The 20,024-nt window shown below is 38.1% G+C and overlaps 1 protein-coding gene across 10 annotated transcripts in view; it reads right to left on the minus strand.

Annotated features, from left to right (window-relative positions):
- ARB2A (ARB2 cotranscriptional regulator A) overlaps window positions 1–20,024 on the minus strand; it is a 364,451-nt gene that overhangs the window by 138,205 nt on the left and 206,222 nt on the right. For 8 of the 10 annotated variants that reach the window (XM_073344477.2, XM_073344478.1, XM_073344474.1 and 5 more), the window contains one exon: window positions 13,009–13,128. The exons of the other annotated variants lie outside the window; for them this stretch is intronic. In XM_073344477.2, the coding sequence (XP_073200578.1) occupies window positions 13,009–13,128 (120 nt within the window). The remainder of the gene's footprint in view (window positions 1–13,008; window positions 13,129–20,024) is intronic. 10 annotated transcript variants of the gene reach the window in all.

Genomic DNA, 20,024 nt, shown 5'->3' on the forward strand with positions numbered 1-20,024 from the left:
ATATAAATGGAATTATTTTTAAATTCCTGTATTACAAAACCAACTTTTAATATGAATAATAATAGTATGACCTATACAACCAATGTTAAAAGACTTTGATAACATATTGAAAAAGCAGTGTAACATAGATCTGTTAGGACTTTCCTTTCTTTATTTAGTCTAAGATAAAATATAAATATCACCTGTTTCTTATATTACCACAATGTTAGTGTTGTCCTCACGAGTAGTATGTTTAGTTAGATTAATCTTACTCCAGCAGGATTTGTAATTTCTAATATATTATTAAACTTGTAGTTCCCTTGGTTGATCCACTAAACCTGGTCTTAAAGTCTCATAAAATCTCTACTGTTCCACACAAAGGCCAAGCATATACTTTTCATTATAATTAACATTTAAATTAACAGTAACACAATACACTTGTGTAAGTCTATGGGCACAAGATCAAATCAGATAAACAGCAAAAAAAAGTATGAAATAATAGTAAGCCAGCTTTCATTTCTTAATTTTTTAATGTTTTTATTTTCAAGAACAGAATTAAAAAAGCCTAATTTGCCTGATAAAACCTAAAGGTATTATAATCTCTATTATGATAGAATACATATGAATATTTTTTGCTCTCCCTTTCTCTCATCTACGTAAATCCAAGATCCCTACATTTCTTCCCCCTCCCAGGTGTGTAAATATATATTTAATAAAGAACAGAAATATTTTCATACCATTGATATGATTACATTTCAGAGCATCTTTAATGCAAACTGTTTCCCAAACCACTTTACAGAACTAAATAACAAAATCTACAAAGTGAAATAAAAAGCTCAGATTTTTTTAAAAATATGTATGAAAAAAGTGATAACCCCCGTATTTGAGCATTTAAACAATAAATTAGATACCTAGATGACCATTTGTAAATGCAACTATCATGACTGTGCACACAAATTATGCAGTAACATTTTAAAAATCTGCACCCAAAACCAACAGCAGAGGAATAGAGAAATTAAGAAGTGCAAGAGTCGAGGAGAAAAGATATATTTGCTGATAAGATCTGGAAACAGATGGAGAGTTGAGGAAATTAAGTAAACTAGGAAGAAACAAGTGCATAGAAGGTTCTAAATCAAGGAAGGCAATTCTGAAGTTAAACCTGAATTGGATGAAAAGCCAGTAGAGCTGTATGATATTGGAGGTGATGGAACATGTTTATTTCATGCAAGGCAGCATCATTCTGCACATGCCAGAGTCTGGAGATCTAGGACTTGAGGAGGCCACAAAGGAGGAAGCTGCAATAGTCCAGGTGAGAAGTGATGAATGTATGCAAGAGGCTTTCAGCAAAAGTGGAGTTGAGGCAATAGTGTTCATTGACAATTTAGCACTGAAAGACAGTTCAGCCAATGGGAGCAAAGTTGATTGTGAAGCATAAAGCCAAGGTTATGGATAGCAGAAGTGAATAGGAGGTCTAATTCAAGAAAGGAAATAGAGAATTTGGAGTTACATTTGACGATGGTTCTCTTCCCAAAGAGCAGTATTTCTGTCTTTGAGACATTTAGCTGAAGAAAGTTGAGAAAAAGCTTAATTTGGTCAAGACTGGCAGAGAAAGAAAAGGTAGATAGGAGGAGTCATTACATTGTCAAAACACACAGAGCTGAACTGCAAAACTGTAAAAGTGGCTCTGTTTGAAAGTAGTCCTCGTTAAAGACAGAATCGGGAAACAAAATGCTTGGAGGTAGAAAGTAGCAGAAAATAGAAGAAGGCAGAGAGTTGAATGCCATGGTAGAGAAGATGCAGGGGCTTGATATAAAAGAGGAGCCACTACCTATGATAGAGGGAAAAACAGTGTGATAGAATAGAGTGGAACCATGACAGAATATATTCATGGATGAGGAGAGAAATCAATTATTGACGATTCAAACATTACTGAGATACTAAATGCCTTTCTTAAATCTGTATTCAGCAAGAAAATGATACAGTAGAGCCACATCATTTCTGGTCCCTGCATAGGAACATGAAGCAGGAGGGATGCCCTCACACACCCTTGCAGACCCCACACAGGGACCAAAGACAATCACAGTCTATATGCCCAAAGATATGCAGGGACTGTTATCCAAATCACTCCAAAGAGCTCCTTCAAAGTACTCTTATCCAAGTGTTTATTTCCCTGTATTTCATGGATATTAGGGAGGGATTATTATTGCTAAGACAAGAGCTCCCATCATGGTGGTTCCACTCCGTGAGGTCTATGGCTAAATGCCACAAACTGTGCCAACAGAAAAGAAAATCGAACAACCAACAAGGAAGGTAAAATCTGTTAACTATTGAAAAAGAGCAGGTCATAAGAACATAACGTAAGAATGGCCATACTGGGTCAGACCAAAGGTCCATCAAGCCCAGTATCCTGTCCTCTGACAGTGGGTCAGACAGTACTTAGCAAATCTGAACATACACAAAACAGCTAGTCCAGATGACATGCATTATAGCTATTAAGGGATTCGAACTTCCTGATCTACTGCTTGGTTGGGCGGTAGGAGGAGGACTCGACCTGTTGCTTGTCCTTCCTACTTCCATACATTGACTACTGTGCTGAGATGCCGTTGGCAAAGCTTCCTAAAGCAGTGGGTCTTGGAATTAACGTTCACACCTTGATGAATAATTGTTTCAGATTATCTGCAGACTTAGGCAGACACCATTGCATTGGTTTTTCTCAGTTCATGTGTACAAGGTTTTATTCACAACTTTTTTTTTTTTTAAAGAGATTTTTCCCCTCCAAATGAAACCTGAGATTCTGATCTAATCACATTTTCAGGAGCAGGGTTTTGTGCATGAATCTATAATTTCTATTCCTTATTTCAGCTCTGACCATGAGTAATAAGCAGTATATATGGTTATAAAGAGCAAGTATTGACAGAAGCTTAAATGTTGTTGTTGAGAAAATTACAGAATTAATGGATGATGGGAAAGCAATAGTATATACAATATAGTTCCATTTTTGTAAAGAATTCAGATGTAGTGTCTCGCAGTATCTTAAATGTAAAATAAATTCAAACTGGCTTGGATTGATACACTGTCATATAGAAATTAAACTGGCAAAAAATAGTGCAAAATAACAAATAGGTGGGAAGTATCTGTGAGGTATTGTAGGTACAGGTGTCAAATCTTGTTTTATGTAGCATCTTCATTAATGATCTGGAATTAATGAAATGTGAAGGTGATACAAATTGGGAGAAACTGCCAACAGTAGTAAAGGCAAAACAACTTTCCAAGAGTCATAAATTTTAAGGACAGAAGGGGCCATTATGATAATCTAGTCTGACCTCTTGCACAACACAGGCCACAGACCCTCAATCAGAAGTTCTTGCATCAAGTCCATAGAGATATGCAGAAAACCACAAAACCAGATTTAACTTGGAAAAATACAAATCTGGGGGGAAATAATTTCATATATGTATACTCTATGGGAATGAGAAATCTGGGAAGCAGAAATATTGAAAGGGACATAGGGATGACAGTGGACAGCAATTTAGACATGAGTTTGGAAAGAAGTCCACTGCAATTTTGGACTGTGTAAATAAAAAAGGTCGTGATGTGGAACTGAGAGATAATAGTCTTTCTTGATATGACTGTTGTGACTGCCCCTAGAATATCATGTTAAATTCTGGGCACATTACCAGAAAAAATATTTACGAGGTTAAGAAGTTAAGAAAGCAATACACTTACAAGAAAAAATTAGAAGAGAGAACTATATACAGTTTGGCTAAAGGGGCCAGACATAAAGTTGGCAAATATCTCAAAGATTTTTTATACCACAGTGTGAAAGGGATTTTTTAGTGCAGTATGCCAAAGTTAAATTAAGAATAGTGGAGTGAAATGCTGAAAAGATATAATTAACAAGATCAATTAGGCAGTGGAAAAGTCTCTGAAGGGAAGTGTGGGACTTTCTTTGCCTGGGACTGTCAAACCCTGTATTGTAGAGTACAAACCTGTATTTGCAAGTAGCTAGACTAGAGGATCTAACAAGTCTTTTCCATCTCTATCATCCACAAGGCTCTGATTCTATATACATCATATAATTAGCATTCCAACATTGGTTTTAAACTAGAAAATTAAAATGAACTAGCCATTAAGATCTATATTAATGATGGCAGTGCAGATGATTAATATACAGTACATATTTCTGAGCCATGAAACATTGCCCTTCTCCTCTTGAAAGAACCTGGTAAAGTGCACAAATGCTGTAAATTTGCAGAATATGGATTCAGCTGAGTGTTTCAAGCACCAGACATTAAATAAGAAAATGATTAAGAGGAAACAATAACAAGAGGCTGGGCAACTGATCTAGGTGAAGTTAGCAAGTGGGGATCCAAGCTCAAGACTATCCCTCTTTCTAGTTCTTGCAGACGCAGCACACTCATCTCCTGGGGAAGGGAGAAAAATGTGTCACTTTGCATTGTAGTTACCCCTTTTGTCAGTTCAACAGCAACATTGATAGGGTTGATACTGAGTTAAAAAAAATCAGATGCCTACATTTCATAGCACTTAAATTAAAACAAAAAGTGAATCAAGACATGTGACTATGATACCATGAACTCTTCACTTGTATTTTGTAACCTCCTCCGATCTCTTTATCTGCTCCCTTTAGACCATGTCTTTTTAGACTTATAAGCTCTTGAAGGCAAGGGACTGTTTCCCACTATCTGTTTTTATAGCACCTAGCATGGGTCTGTGAGGCAGACTGGAGCCTCAGGGTGCTACCAACATCAGGGTGCTACCACATTTATTTAGGCTGAAAAGTGGAAAAATGACAGCAGACTAAAATGTAACAAAAATAGGATTTACAATGAGCCAAGCACATATACAAACAAAAATCAATCAATCATGAATAAATCATTATAAGCAGAATTGGTAGTAATGCCTGTAAGTAAGATTGCTTTACACTTGCTAATATAGTCCCTTATTTTCTGTGCTTATAACCTTTGCCAAACTTTATCCACTCAGGCTGAAATTTGCCATGCTCGCGTCTACCTCAGGCTGAATTTTTGTTTTTAAAGTTTCAGCAAAAATAGTTTTGCTGCTTCCAAGAATGAGATTGGGGAAAACAGGTTGTTTACAAATATTAACTTTTTTTCGAATTTTGTTGTTTTGTTTTAAATTCTAGTGTCTCCATAGTTGGGAGCAGGAAATTTGGCTGGGGGTCTGCCCGGGGGTGAGAGAGGTGCTGTCCCCATGAAAACCCAAGATTTGGCTAAGGTATTAGCTGCTGAATATAGCCATTTGCTTCGGTAAATTCTGTTAGAAGCTTGATGTAAAATGTCTGCACTAAGTATGGCCACACTGACCCCCAGCCCTCATCTACATGGAGCATGCTGTCAAGTTCTACGGAGCTTGAGTCCTGAAATATGAAACTATCAGTGAGGAACAGTTCCCCGTCATTACATTATAATACCCCTCAGTAGGATTGCTCTGTACAAAGTTTATCGTTTACTTGTCCTCACCATATGGAAGCACACAATCTACCATTCCCCCTTTTATTTTGCTCTTTCACTTAGTTCTCACTTTTTAGTTTCCTGCCCCATCACTACATTTTCTCCTCCTATTTACACCCTTTCACTCCATCTCTTTTTAAAAGGGTTTTTTTAAAAATAACCTTTTAAAATTAGTTCTCACAGTGTAGTTGAGAATTCCATTTTCAAGAATCCTGACAAATTTTGTAAATAAAGTTTATTACTGTTGCTTTGGGCCCCATTGTGGGAGGCATTGTAACTAGTCCAGGGGTCAGCAACCCCTAGCACACGGCCCATCAGGGTAAACCGCTGACAGGCCATGAAATATTTTGTTTATGCTGACCATCCGCAGGCAGCTCCCAGTGGCCACAGTTTGCTGTTCCTGATCAATGGGAGCTGCAGGAAGCGGCGGCCAGCATGTCCCTGCGGCCCACCACTTCCCGCAGCTCCCATTGGTCGGTGGGCCGCCTCTTCCTGTGGCTCCCATTGATCAGGAACAGCAAACCATGGCCACTGGGCGCTGCGGGCGGCCATGCCTGCGGATGCTCAATGTAAACAAAATGTCTCGCGGCCTGCCAGCGGATTACCCTGATGGGCCGCATGTCAAAGGTTGCTGACCCTTGCACTAGTCCATGCTGCTTTCCTTAACTTTAATCAAAATTCAATATTTGTTAAAGGATGCTTTTTTTTCTGATTCCATTTAATGACTGCAAGTACATGAAAGCATGGGTATGATTTACTTTTTCCTATTGACACTTTTGAAATATGGAACACTTCTCTATGATAAGCTCCCAATCAAGTTTTGTTTTTAAATGGAAATTAAGACCTTCCTGGAGCTCAATTTTGCCATTTCCAAGGTCCTGATTGGCACCCTGGTTAACAACAGAGGTCGGGGAAGCTGCTTTTGTGGGAGTTGACAGTGTCCTAGCTATGGTTGATCTGGGACACTATAGTCTCTTCAGCGGTTTCCCATGCAGCTGTTAAAGGAGAAGCAACCAGTCACCTGGCCTGTCAGTAGTGCTACTCTTCTGCTTCTTCAATTTGTACTCCTTGTGTTTTCCCACCTCTATGATTTTAACCCATTCCAAAACAACCAACAGATTCTGGGTACCGTCTGCTACACCTCAAGATAGGATCCATTATGGATTAGGCAGAGGAGGGAAGCATCATGTATAGACAGTATCCTATGTACAATTATTACTTGTTGCTCAGATTGTGTTTAATTTAAAAAGCAAATTTAATGGACATTAAATAATAAAGTTTCAATTAATGATAAATTAGCCACAGTGGGACAATCAAGGTCCACATACCCCAAGGGGAGAACAGGGGGTTTGAACCCCACAGAATAAGTGGTTGAATCAGCTGATTGTATACAATATTATTATGCAATAAAAATATGTTGAGTATGAAAGCTTATAGTGTTCTAACTTAATGATCATTATGAGATATGTATACAGACCGTGGTTAGGGATTTATGTATTTTTGTGCTCATAATTGGTGGTGCAATCAAGCAAGGAGGGGCTGCCTCCCCAGCCAGACAAGACTACCACCAAGCACGTAGCACTGTACAGCTCAGGAAAAGACAAATGATGGGCCATTAGAGTTAATGGGAAGACATGGAGACATCCCAGCTAGATTCTCCCCACCCTGAATAACCATGAGTCACTATAATCAGAGAGAGAAAAAAAGGAGAGGAAAAAGCCCTTTAAAAGGCTTCAAACAGACTGGTCTTCATCCAGAAACTGAGGGACCGTCACTTGGCAGGTGCTGGGGTCCATGAAACACTGGATCCCCTCTAGGACAGCAGGTATGCTGGGAAACTGTTCAGAGGCAATAGGTAACTTGTATTAGAAAAGAGATTTACCTAATCTGAAAGCTTAAAGGCTGAAGTTGCATCTTTATGGTTATTTTCTATGTAACCTACATATGTTTGCTCTCCCTTACTCTTATCTTTGAATCTATTAATTTTTCTATTAAATAAACCTATTATTTATTTTTACTCCAAGCAAGTCTCTGTTGTGCTAACTAAGTAACTAGGCTGGTGAAAGCCAAGGTGTGCTTGTGGATTGGCTACTGATGTCTGGGCTCTGAACTAAAGATGCACAACATAAAGGTACTCTAGGTTACAGGCCAGGCCATGACCGAGCCCCTTACTGGTCTTGGTGATCCCAAAAAGCCAGAAACAGTTTAACAGCACAACCACTAAAGCTCCCAATCTGCAATCTGCCGACACAGAGTCCCACTGAGGTCAAGGGGGCTCTGCAAGGGCACAGTGTCCACTCATATGGATCATATTACAGGATCAAGGCCTTAAAATGATTTCAAATTGAAGAAATAAAGCAGGTTGACTTCAGTGGAGCTATGCTGATTTATGCCAGGTGAGAATCTGACCTATATACTTTAAGGACACAGAGTTTAATAACGCTTGTTAGTACAGCACAAACAGATTCAAAGTCTCCTTTCCATTGACTCATAAATAATGGGAAAGCAGAGGAAAAACAGAAGCAGGAAGCTGATGTAAAGATAAAATATGCCTAAGACTGCAGATATTGTCATTTCAGTGGACTGCGGTTTAAAATAATCAAACTATAGTAATTTTTTCTGAATCTGAGTCTAAACACTTTTCAATGGAAGATTATCGTATGAAAAGCATAGCACTCTACAGTATGTTTAGCAATTCAACTACTCATGTAATATGTTGACCTCATCAGCACTTTACAGCTTTTTACTATGTCTTTAAAATTTTAACAATCTATAGGTAAAATCTGTGTGTTATCTACAACTTAATATCAATACATACATACAACGCTTTAGTCAAAGACTACAATGGGTTGGGTGGTTTTTCATCTAAATAAAAGACAGTTCAACTACTTTTCCTTTGCTGATGTACCAAAGTTTAATTCCCTGATTGCTCTCTGATGAACAATCATTGCAACAGCAAACACTGAAAATTTGAGATAATGTTGCCATCTCTCACAAGTTTATCACAAGTCTTGTGCTATCTGGTGTTTTTCTTAAAGCTGAATTGATTTATTTAAAAACAAAAAAGGAAGTTTCTAGCATTCGGTATTGTAGTAAAAAACTTGACAATATGAATCACAAAGGTTCAAAAAGCAGAAGGCAAATAAAAAAGAAGCCCAAAATGATCATTTAAAAATATCTCATGATTTGTAAGCCAAACTCTTGATTTTGAGGGGCTTGATTAATGATTTTGAAAATCTGGGACTGGCAATTCTTTTGGAGATTCTGAAATATGAGCAGTTGTCACCCAGTAAGGGTAAAAGCATAGAAATGCATTTGTTTTAAAAGTGATACCAGAAAACTAGTCTGTCTGAATTTGTTTTCTCCTGCATACACAGTTAGGCCCCAGTCCTGTAATTGGATCTGCAAGGGTGGCCCAGGGGGTCCACATAGGCACAAGGATCCAACTACATGGATCCAACTGCACATTCAGGGCCTCACACATGTGTGGATCTTTCATACAGGAACAGGGGACAGAAAAACATTTTCATAACATGAAGTAAAATTGTATCACCACAAAACTGGCAGAAAGACTCAGTGGCAGGTCTTTTTCTTTTCACTGACCACACATAAAAGGATTCCAACTTAAAAATCTCACTTTCTATTAAATAGGAGTTGCGCAAATTCTATTGTTTACCATCAAGTACAGCAAGCTGCTTTGGAAAATAAATCCCCTGCTGAAATATACTGTGCGTTGGATAACAAACAGAAGATTGATAATATATGTTCATGAATCAGGTTTTGAGTTTTCAAAATCAGTAATTAGGAAAAGACCATGACCTACAACTATTTTTAGTACTGTGTATTTAAAAAATAATTTACTTTTTAGACATCTGTTTGCTGCACATTTAATTTCAAACTACAACTATACAAATTTTTAATTAATAAATGTTAAGATACAGTTTAGTAGTAGTCTTATGATTCTTACTTGTAATTCAAACTATAAACAATATAACTAATTACACTTATTGGTGAAACTTTACTTCCCACACATGCTAAATCACTTTCAATGATTTCTCTTGTAATTGTGACTAAGGTAGAGGAATTGGGTGCCTACGCTGCAGTAACAGGATAACCGTTTCTGTACATTCAAGCATGATGTTGCAGACTTTGTTTTCCTTAACATCTCAAATATCAACACCTACATGTGCATACAAAGGCAAAAGTTTGGGACAACAATAAAAATACCATAATGTACCTTGTGACAAATATTAGAAAATTTTAGGGAAGTTTAACTTTGTTAGATAAGTATCTTGCAAATCACATCTTGATTTTTTGCTTTGGCAACCAAAAATCAAAATTAAAAGCTAGACTGTGAGCTAGACCTTATACAGCTACAGAGTAATGGCAACTGAATAATGATGCTCCCCCTTTTTGTTCAGACTTCATGAGGGCTGGCCATAGTTGTTGCCCCAGCACTTTGCGGAGCATAGAGACTGCTACCAAAATGCTTCCCTCCCAGAGTAAGTCACCCAACAGGAGTGTGCATGGGGGAAGTAAATGGAACAGAGCTAGCTTGGTGCACCAGCTAAACGTGTTACAGGGTGCAACCAGTTTGTGCCTGAAGATATTCTGCCTTGGTAAGGCTGAATGCCTCCTGCTCCTTCTGCAGAAAAAAGCAGCTTTACATTACTTTCAACTATAGGCTATTACTAAATGCCACAATCTAACTGTCATTTAATGTCAAGTCTCTGGACTTTTAACTCTATAGTGACAGTTACTTTTAGAGTGGATTCCCCAAGGAAGCAATGAAAACCTAGAGGTTTTCAGAGATTAAATAATTGTGAACAATCAGAACACATTCAGCAGCATACATTGCATGCATACCAACACAAGGTATAAAAGGCATTTATTTTAAAGTCTGTGGTTTATTTTACTCTCTGTGGGTACAAACTGGTGCAAAAGGCATAGGCAAGGCCCTACATTCCAAGTAAAAAACAGAAGTTTCACATTGCCCTCTGCAAGGGGAATGAAAACAGATGAGAAGTGTACAAGGAGTCTACATAACTACTGCATTTACGTACGTACATACGTATGTACGTACGTGTGTGAAAGAGAGAGAGAGAGAGAGAGAGAGAATGAATATGAATATTTTCTCTAGGACATTAATTCTCCACAAGCTACTATATTTACTTTATTGCTACTGTTCAGGATTACAGAATAGCATTTTGGCGATGGATAGAGCAAAAAGGTTAGAAGCATCATTTTTCTAGTTACTAAAAACCGCTTTTAAAAACAAGCTGAAACTTTCTTAGTGAAAATATTTTCTAGGGAAGGAAAGAAGAAAAATATTAAGCAAATCTGACCACTTAATATTATGGTAAAAATAAAACCTTTATTATTGTAGTTCAATATTTGTTTCTGTTATAATTCGGGGCAACCCCCAAGCTAAACGTCTACTGCCAATAAAACCAATACATAAAAATAAGTTTTCTGATTTATTTATTTAACAGCGAATGCAAAAATAGGTGTTAATCACAATTTTAAAAAAAAATAAGGACTATTACATTAAATATACTTCTCAGGTCTAGTTTTCCATGACAGATATGTGATGTGCCAGTAGTTATATATTATATTCTTCCTCCCATGCATGCACCTCCTGTGGAGATCGCAGACTACAGAAGCTGACCCTTACTGAAACCATCTTGTCTCTATGACAAAGCTCCTTTTTAACTTCTTGCTTACTGGTTACTTCCTGTGATGGAGAAAAACTTTAGCTCAGCTTGTGATAATTTCACAGGCCCTGAGCACCCTGACCCTAGAAGCCCCAAGGTCAGAAGTCAAGTCTTGTTCTGAAACATCTGTGTGCTTCATATTAAACTAGAACAAAAGTGGAGAAATATCCACCAGTGTGACGAGAGAAACAGGCAAAATGGGAATGACACATTGGTCATCTGTTACCCACGCCATCTCAAGCCATTGACTGAAATGTGACAGAAAGAACTTTACTCACTAAAATTCCAAAATACCTTCAAGTAAGTGCTTTGTTTATTAAAATTTAACATTATCAAACACACTTTGTATTTCCTGACTTCTTATATTAAGAAATGCTTATTCAGAAATGTGCATAAAATATATTTGTATGCATCCAGTGACCCAAACAGTATTACTTGACAAAACCTACTGAATTCTACAGATATTTCAGTTTCAAAATTTAAGCACACCAAGATAATCCAACAATCTGAGCATTTGAAACTTCACAGTTCACAAAAGCAAAGGAAATAGATATTTCATACTATTACAGTATATAAGGAATCCAAATCACATGACATAATTGAAAAGAGCTCACGTTATACAATCAGTTTATGCAGCAGCAATTATAGGTCAAAATGAACAGTCAAGATGTGTTACACACAGAATAATTTACAACTACAAAACTCGGTATCTTGATATATTTTGTTTTGAGAAATAAAAGTAAATTTGTACAATTTACTGACAGGACTGTAAAACATTTGTGGGATTAGATCAGCTACATCATTCTCAGGTTTCAACACGTGCACACATACAGACTATTTAAAGAAAGATTGTGGAAGCAATGAGAGAACTGAAATAGCCTTAATTTCCATAGGAAAAAAAAATCAACAAGAACTGTTAAAATCTTTGAATCATATAAGCATTTCTTCTCTTGACCAGAGGTGCTCACACATCTATTTTCTCCCAGAGTTGCAAAACAGTCAAAAAACTTTAACTACATAAACACAGCAACCCAACTTATCAGTAGTGCAATTGTGATGTCCTCCCGTAGCTTTGAATCAAGGTGCAAAATTGCTTGAACATTTTGGCCCTGAACTTGCTAACACTAATGTATATGCTTAATTTTATGCACATGAGTTGTCCCATTGAGCCATTATAAATTCTGTGAATTTAAACAGGCAGTTTCCTTCTAATGCTTTCATAGAAAGTGATATGCAAGTTTGCCTTCCATGGAAGTCGCAAAATCTGCGTCCACACTCTTTCCTGTACTTCCTTCACACTGCGACTGATCCAGAGCCCAATGAAATCAACAGAAGTCTTTCCCGTGACTTTAATGGGCTTTGGATCAGGTCCTCTATGAGTTTCCCTGTCAATAGGTGCCTCCAAGTTCCCTCACTTGAGTTCCAAACTGCATTGGAGGAAATCATATAAAACAACACTGACCCAGTGAGCATTACACATTGTACTTACATGTATTCAGCCCCAACCCAGAATTCACAGAGCACGACAGAAGCTGTATTCTCCCTTTTTTTGCATACATACCACCAGTTAGGATCCACAGGTTTGGACTTCCCTGGCTTCTATAAGCATGAAGCCCTATGTGACTGACTTATAATTCGGTAAATAATCAACAGAGGAAAAAACAGTGTTTTTAATTTTTTTTTTTAAAACCTAAACATACCATGTGAAAAGCTGTTTAGAGTTCTAAATTGTCCACCCTCTTTGGAAAGAGAACATTAAATTTAACTTCTTCAGATATGTGAAAGCCCTCAGCAAATAGGGCAATGGAAAAGTCAACACTTACCAACTCTACGAATGCAAGTCCACCATAACTGTGAGCGACAAAAAATACGTTTTCAGCTGCTGACTCGGCAATAAAGTGGTCCCACACATAAATTGCATGTTCTTCAGGAGAGCCATTATCCTACACAGAGAAGTATATTATTCACTATAATCTCTTGCAAACTGACAGTTTTGTCTACAGGCAACATATTCCTAGTTGTTAAAAGGTTTTGTTCAAAGAAACCACAAATACATTTGTGCTAGTGTCACAAAAATTCATTGATTCATCCTTGTTTTAAAAAAAATCAAAACAAAAACAAAACAACCCTGAGAATGTGATTTAAAGACTGCAAAATCTGCTTTCTTTGAATGTAAACAAAAAATTGTGCAGTTACAGGAAGTCTAAGCACTATAATGGCATTTCAGCTAAACAGCCTCACGCAAATTTAATACAGAATAACAATAATAATATTTAGTTCTTATATACGCTTTTCATCAGTAGATCTCAAAGCTCTTTAACAAAGAAGGTCAGTATCGTCATCCTCATTTTACAGATGGGGAAACGGAAGCAAAGAATGACTTGACTGGCCCAAAGTCACCCAGTAGGCCAGAGATGCTGATCAGATTCAAACTTTTGACAACTTTGCATCAAATATTTGTTCACTAAAAAGTTTTTGTTTGTATGAAGTTAAGACTTAATCCAATAAAGAGAATAAGAACAATAATAAAACAGAAGCTTCATCTCACTCTCTAGTATTTTTTCCACTGTTGAGATACATCTACATGTTCTAACAATAAAGGATATGGTCTAATTCCATAATGACCTAGCTGAATTTTTAAACCATACTTATTCTATGTTATTTTGCAATTACAAGCTAATATACAATGCAGATAGAGCAGGCCTTGACCATTTTCTAGTAATACTCATTATTTTGGGGCCTGGGAGTTAGAGAATTTGCTCTCCCCTACTAGTTAAAACCAAAGGACTGGTGATCAGAATAGCTAGGCTGTAAATTCCTACCTCTGTTACTTACTTTCTATGTACCTATCAGCAAGGTATTTAATCTCTCTGGGCCTCACTTACCTCTTACTATTAGTACCTCTTAATCAAGTATCAATGTAATAAACATGAAATGCCTGATACTAAGCAGCACTTCCTTAGTTGAAAAGCCATTAATAAGTGATATAAAAATCACAAGTAAGTAAATAGCAGTGAGGACAACAGGTAGCCATAGGATTCTAAAGATTTCAACGTTAATTATTCATATAAATTGTAGATAGACTGTAAAATTTTCAAAAATGAGCTTAAGTCCCTTTTTCAAAAATGATGTAGGCTTCTTAGGAGCCTATGTCCCAATGAGACTTAGGGTCCCAAGTGCCTAAATCACTTTGGAATAAAGCAATTAGGCTCCTAAATCACATGGACAATTTTGAAACTTTTATCTGCTGTTGTTTTAACGAGCGGAAACTGAGAACAAAGCTTTACTCCTACCGTTTAATATACAAGGTCGGACCGGTAACAGGATAGGAAATATTTATCAAATTTTCAAAACAGCCACAAAGTTCCTTAGACCTGGGCAGATTCTTATTGGCTGACTCTCAATGACACAATGAAGTGTCAACCTATTAGGTATCAAGAGCTGCGTTCATCTCCATGCAAGGGAAGGGATATTTTCTGTCTTTCAACTCTGGTTCTCCAATTTGAACATAAAGATACAAGACTCCGACCACTTGAATCCAAATACATGATCTGGGTCCAAGTAAAGACAGACTGGAATGTCTTTTTGCTTCTATTAGCAAAGCAGAGGTTTGCAAATGAATCACTTTTCCCCTCTAGAGATTTGTTTAAGATAAAATAGAGCAGTATGGTCTGGAGGTTAATTAAGGGGAGTTATGTATGTTTTAACTGGGATTGCTATAGAAGAAAAATGTTGAAACAAAAGGTTTTCTCTTGGAAAAGTTTAGGAGCTATGGTACTATAAATAACACAATACAATAAAATAATAATAGCTAAGGAGTTTTCCTTAGTCAAGTGAATGAGACTTAGAGTTAGTTTTTAATCAAGAATAAAATTAATAATTGTAAAAGCAATTTAACCAAGTTCTGAGTTCTGACAAAGGGAAAGAAGGATCAGTTATTTTTAGTTAAAAATTGTGCGTCAAATCCCGGTGCATCCCATTTTTATTATTCTGTGTACCATTAGGGCAAAAGCATACAATCTTAGGACTACAGCTGGAAGCTTCCAAAGGATCCAGAAATCAAGTGAGAGTCTCGAAATCTACAAATAACTCCCACTAATTAAAGCAAAACCAACAGTCCGATAAACCAAATAATTAACTGTTCGATTTCATACATTCCAGCATGAAGATTCAATTCAAGATTTTTTTTTATATACAAAAGCAAAAAGAGGGTCTGTCTAAAATTAGTTACTTTGGACTATAACTTCTGTTTTTCTTTTTTATTGTTAAAGTGCCATAGTGTAAAACAGAGAGACAAAGTGGATGAGGTAACAACTTTTATTGGACCAACTTCTGTTAGTGAATGAGACAAGCTTTCGAGCTACATAGAGCTCTTCATCAGGTCTGGGAAAGGTACTCAAGGGTCACAGCTAAATACAGGATTGAACCAATAGTTTAGCATAAGTGGTTAGAACATATTCTAAGGGACCCTTCACGGTGAAGTGCTAGAATGTGGAGCTCGAAAGCTTGTCTCTCTCGCCAACAGAAGTTAGTCCAACAAAAGATATTACCTCACACAACTTGTCTCTCTAATATCCTGGGATCAACAAGGATACAACAACACTACATACATGAATGCAAAATACATTGTATTGTTCTGTACACACTGCTAACCCACAGATAGCATAAAAAGAGGATCAGGGACAGGGGAACGCTATTGAATGAAGTGATATATTTTAAAGTGAAAGCTATTTCTTTACAATAGGTATCAGAATAATTTTACTTTGAAGCTGGTCTATTTAGACTATTAGAAAAGGACTAGGACTATTTAGAAAAGCTGGACATGCACAAGTCCATGGGTCCAGATCTAATGCATGCAAAGATGCTGAGGGAGTTGGCTGTTGTGATTGCAGAGCCATTTGAAAATTCGTGGCAATTGGGGGAGGTTCCGGATGACTGGAAAAAGGCAAGAGGGAAGAAAGAGAACCCCGGCAAAATCATGGAGCAGGTCCTCAAGGAATCCATTTTGAAGCACTTGGAGGAGAGGAAAGTGATCAGGAACAGTCAACATGGATTCACCAAGGGCAAGTCATGACTGACCAACCTGATTGCCTTCTATGATGAGATAACTGGCTCTGCAGATATGGGGAAAGTGGTGGATGTGATATATCTTGACTTTAGCAAAGCTTTTGGTAAAGTCTCCCACAGTATTCTTGCCAGCAAGTTAAAGAAGTATGGACTGGATGAATGGACTACAAGGTGGATAGAAAGCTGGCTAGATTGTTGGGCTCAATGGGTAGTGATCAACGGCTCGATGTCTAGTTACCAGCCGGTATCAAGAGGAGTGCCCCAGGAGTCAGTCCTGGGGCTGGTTTTGTTCAACATCTTTATTAATGATCTGGATGATGGGATGAATTGCACCCTCAGCAAGTTCGCAGATGACACTAAGCTGGGGGGAGAGGTAGATACGCTGGAGGGTAGGGATAGGGTCCAGAGTGACCTAAACAAATTGGAGGATTGGGCCAAAAGAAATCTGATGAGGTTCAACAAGGACAAGTGCAGAGTCCTGCACTTAGGAAGGAAGAATCCCATACACTGTTACAGGCTGGAGACTGACTGGCTAAGCAGCAGTTCTGCAGAAAAGGACCTGGGGATTACAGTGGATGAGAAGCTGAATATGAGTAAACAATGTGCCCTTTTTGCCAAGAAGGCCAACGGCATATTGGGCTGAATGAGTAGGAGCACTGCCAGCAGATCGAGGGAAGTGATTATTCACCTCTATTCGGCACTGGTGAGGCCACATATGGAGTATTGCATACCACTACAGAAAGGATGTGGACAAATTGGAGAGACTCCAGCAGAGGGCAAATAAAATGATTAGGGGGCTAGGGCACAGGACTTACGTGGAGAGGCTGAGGGAACTGGGGTTATTTAGTCTGCAGAAGAGAAGAGTGAGGGGGGATTTGATAGCTGCCTTCAACTACCTGAAGAGGATGGAGCTGGGCTGTTCTCAGTGGTGGCAGATGACAGAACAAGAAGCAATGGTCTCAAGTTGCAGTGTGGGGAGGTCTAGGTTGGATATTAGGAAACACTATTGTGACGGTGCACCCCATAAGGCTTTATGGAAATATGCCTATGAATGTATATATGACATAACTGGAATATATTTTATGCTACCTATGCCATGTAACATATCTCTGTAAAGGTTATGATCTACTAAATCTATTCATTCTATTTGTATGCATGTATCATTTTTGTATTCGAAGTTATGAATATTGGCTGAGTACTTGCTTGATTTTTAAGTAGCCTTAGTAAAGCATTTGGTTAGCTTCTTCAGAAAGGAATGTGCAAATTAAGTGCTCAATACAGAAACACTTAACAAAAAATGGATCTTGGAAGGCTCCAATCCACATAAGAAGTCTTCCTAGAGAAGATAGCATGTGGGCAATGGCTGCTGCCTGTAAAAACTGAGTCATGCATGGATATGTGACTTGCCCACGTGACTCCAAAATGCCATCTTGTAGCTGGAATTCTGCACTGGGGGAGGGAGGGGTATCCACCCACAAGAGAAAGTCTATTTAAACCTTTGGGAGACCCCTGCATTTTGTGTTCAGCTGGCTCAAGAGATAGCCACCCCCAAAGGATACCTGAAAGTAACTGGAACAAAGGACAGTAACTAGAGGGGGTGAGAGTGCTTGCTGGAACTAGAGGGGGTGAGACTAGAAGGAGACTAGGCTGTGAAAGGAAGCTTACTGGAACACCTCTGAAAGCGAGGTTTTATCTGTATTCAGTTTTCTTACTGTATTAGGCATAGACTTGCCTGCTTTATTTTATTTGGTAATTTATTTTGTTCTGCCTGTTACTACTTGGAACCACTTAAATCCTACTTTCTGTATTTAATAAAATCACTTTTATTTATTAATTAGCCCAGTGTATGTATTAATAGCGGGGGGGGGGGGCGCAGGAGGAGAGAAACAGCTGTTCATATCTCTCATTCAGTGTTGTAGAGTGCGAACAATTTATGAGTTTACCCTGTATAAGCTTTATACAGGGTCAAACGGATTTATTTGGGGTGTGGACCCCATTGGGAGTTGGGCATCTGAGTGTTAAAGAAAGAAAGACTTCTTAAGATGCTTTCAGTTAAGCTGGCAGTTTGTGGGATGTGGTTCAGACCTGGGTCTGTGTTTGTGTCCAGCAAGTGTGTCTGGCACATCCAGGCAGGGTTCTGGAGTCCCAAGCTGGCAGGGAAACCAGGGGCAGAAGTAGTCTTGGCAACCAGTTGACATCCCCAAGAGGGTTTCTGTGATCCAACCCACCACAACTATTTCACAAGGAGGGTGGTAAAGCACTGGAATGTGTTACCTAGGGAGATGGTGGAATTTCCATCCTTAGAGGTTTTTAAGGCCCGGCTTGACAAAGCCCTGGCTGGGATGATTTAGTTGGTGTTGATCCTGCTTTGAGCAGAGGATTGGACTAGATGACCTTCTGAGGTCTCTTCCAACCCTAATCTTCAATGACTGTATGATATTCTATGGTCAGGATTTCAAGCAACTTTCTGGGGAAAAAAACAAACCAACGCTGCTGCCATGTAAGAGGGAGCGGGCTATCTAATAGAGAGTTAGGCACTGCAGTCTCCACAGAACTGCCAGGCTCTCTGGAATTTGAATTTATGTCAGTCCCATCAGGGTCTGAGGATTAAGTGGGTCTATCTGGCCTTGGATAAATTAGGGTGCTGAGTACTGGAATTTCAGTACAGAAGGTGCCAATCCAAGGTAGCTGTTACTTCCCATTCTTTTACTGCTACCAGAATATCCTGCCTTTACATGTTAACTTGTTAAGTTACTTAATGAAGTACAGGCCTCTTTGTCATACTTTCCGTAATTTTCTCTATGACCACATAAAAAGGGAGTGAAAGGTTATATTACCTACCTCATAAGGCAGTTGTGAGGCTTTATTCATTGTCATTTGTAAAGTGTTTTGAGATCATTGGCTAGAAGGCTGCTATAGAAGCCCAGGTCAAAATTTTCCATCATACATACCTCAAGTTGGATATCTAAACCCCATAGTTATGTGCCTAAATAAATGGCTTGACTTTCAATGGTATTGAAGTTAATAACAGCCATGGGCATTCAGCACTCTGAAAATCAAATAATTTATTCAGGATCCTAAATAGATGTTATGTGCCTATCCTGAGGCATCCAAATTTGAAAATGTTGCCGCCAATGTAGTATGATTACTACTAATTTTTGTTTTTGTTTTTTATTCTGACATTCAACTGAAATAAATTCCTTAATATAAACTTTAGATTAAATTGGTGTCTGGTGACTTTTGGCTTAAAAGCACATTTTTTGTGCATTTTACATTTAGTTTTGCCTATCTCGTACAAATTATGGTGAGACTCATTGAAGAAAGATTTTGTAGAGTCACGTTTGTTTGACTAACTTATCTGAATCTTGCTTAAAAAAGAGAATATTTGGGGGGTTTTTAACATTTCTTGCCTTGTATTTACCACTTGAAATTTAGAAGCAGCCCACTCAGATCAGCTAAGAAATTTTGCAAAACTTTCCATCCATATAAATATCAGAGAATTTAAGAAGTTATTCTAGTTTAAAAGTTTCAGGGTCAGATTCTCCAGCCTGCTAAGGCCTCTAAAGTGCTGCTTATACAATGCAAAATGGCTGGAGTATAGACTGCAATATTCTGCTTCCTGTGCCAGCAGCCTCCCAACTCCTGGTGTAAGGAAAGTGAAGAGACATTGTCGGGGTATGACAAAGTGGAGCTCATCCATTGGCACAAGGTCACCGAGTGACATTACGAGAGTAATGTAAATTAGAGCTGCTCCTCTGCAGTTTTAATTTAA

This window comes from Lepidochelys kempii, chromosome 5 (genome assembly GCF_965140285.1).
Source record: "Lepidochelys kempii isolate rLepKem1 chromosome 5, rLepKem1.hap1, whole genome shotgun sequence".
Lineage (NCBI taxonomy): Eukaryota > Metazoa > Chordata > Testudines > Cheloniidae > Lepidochelys > Lepidochelys kempii.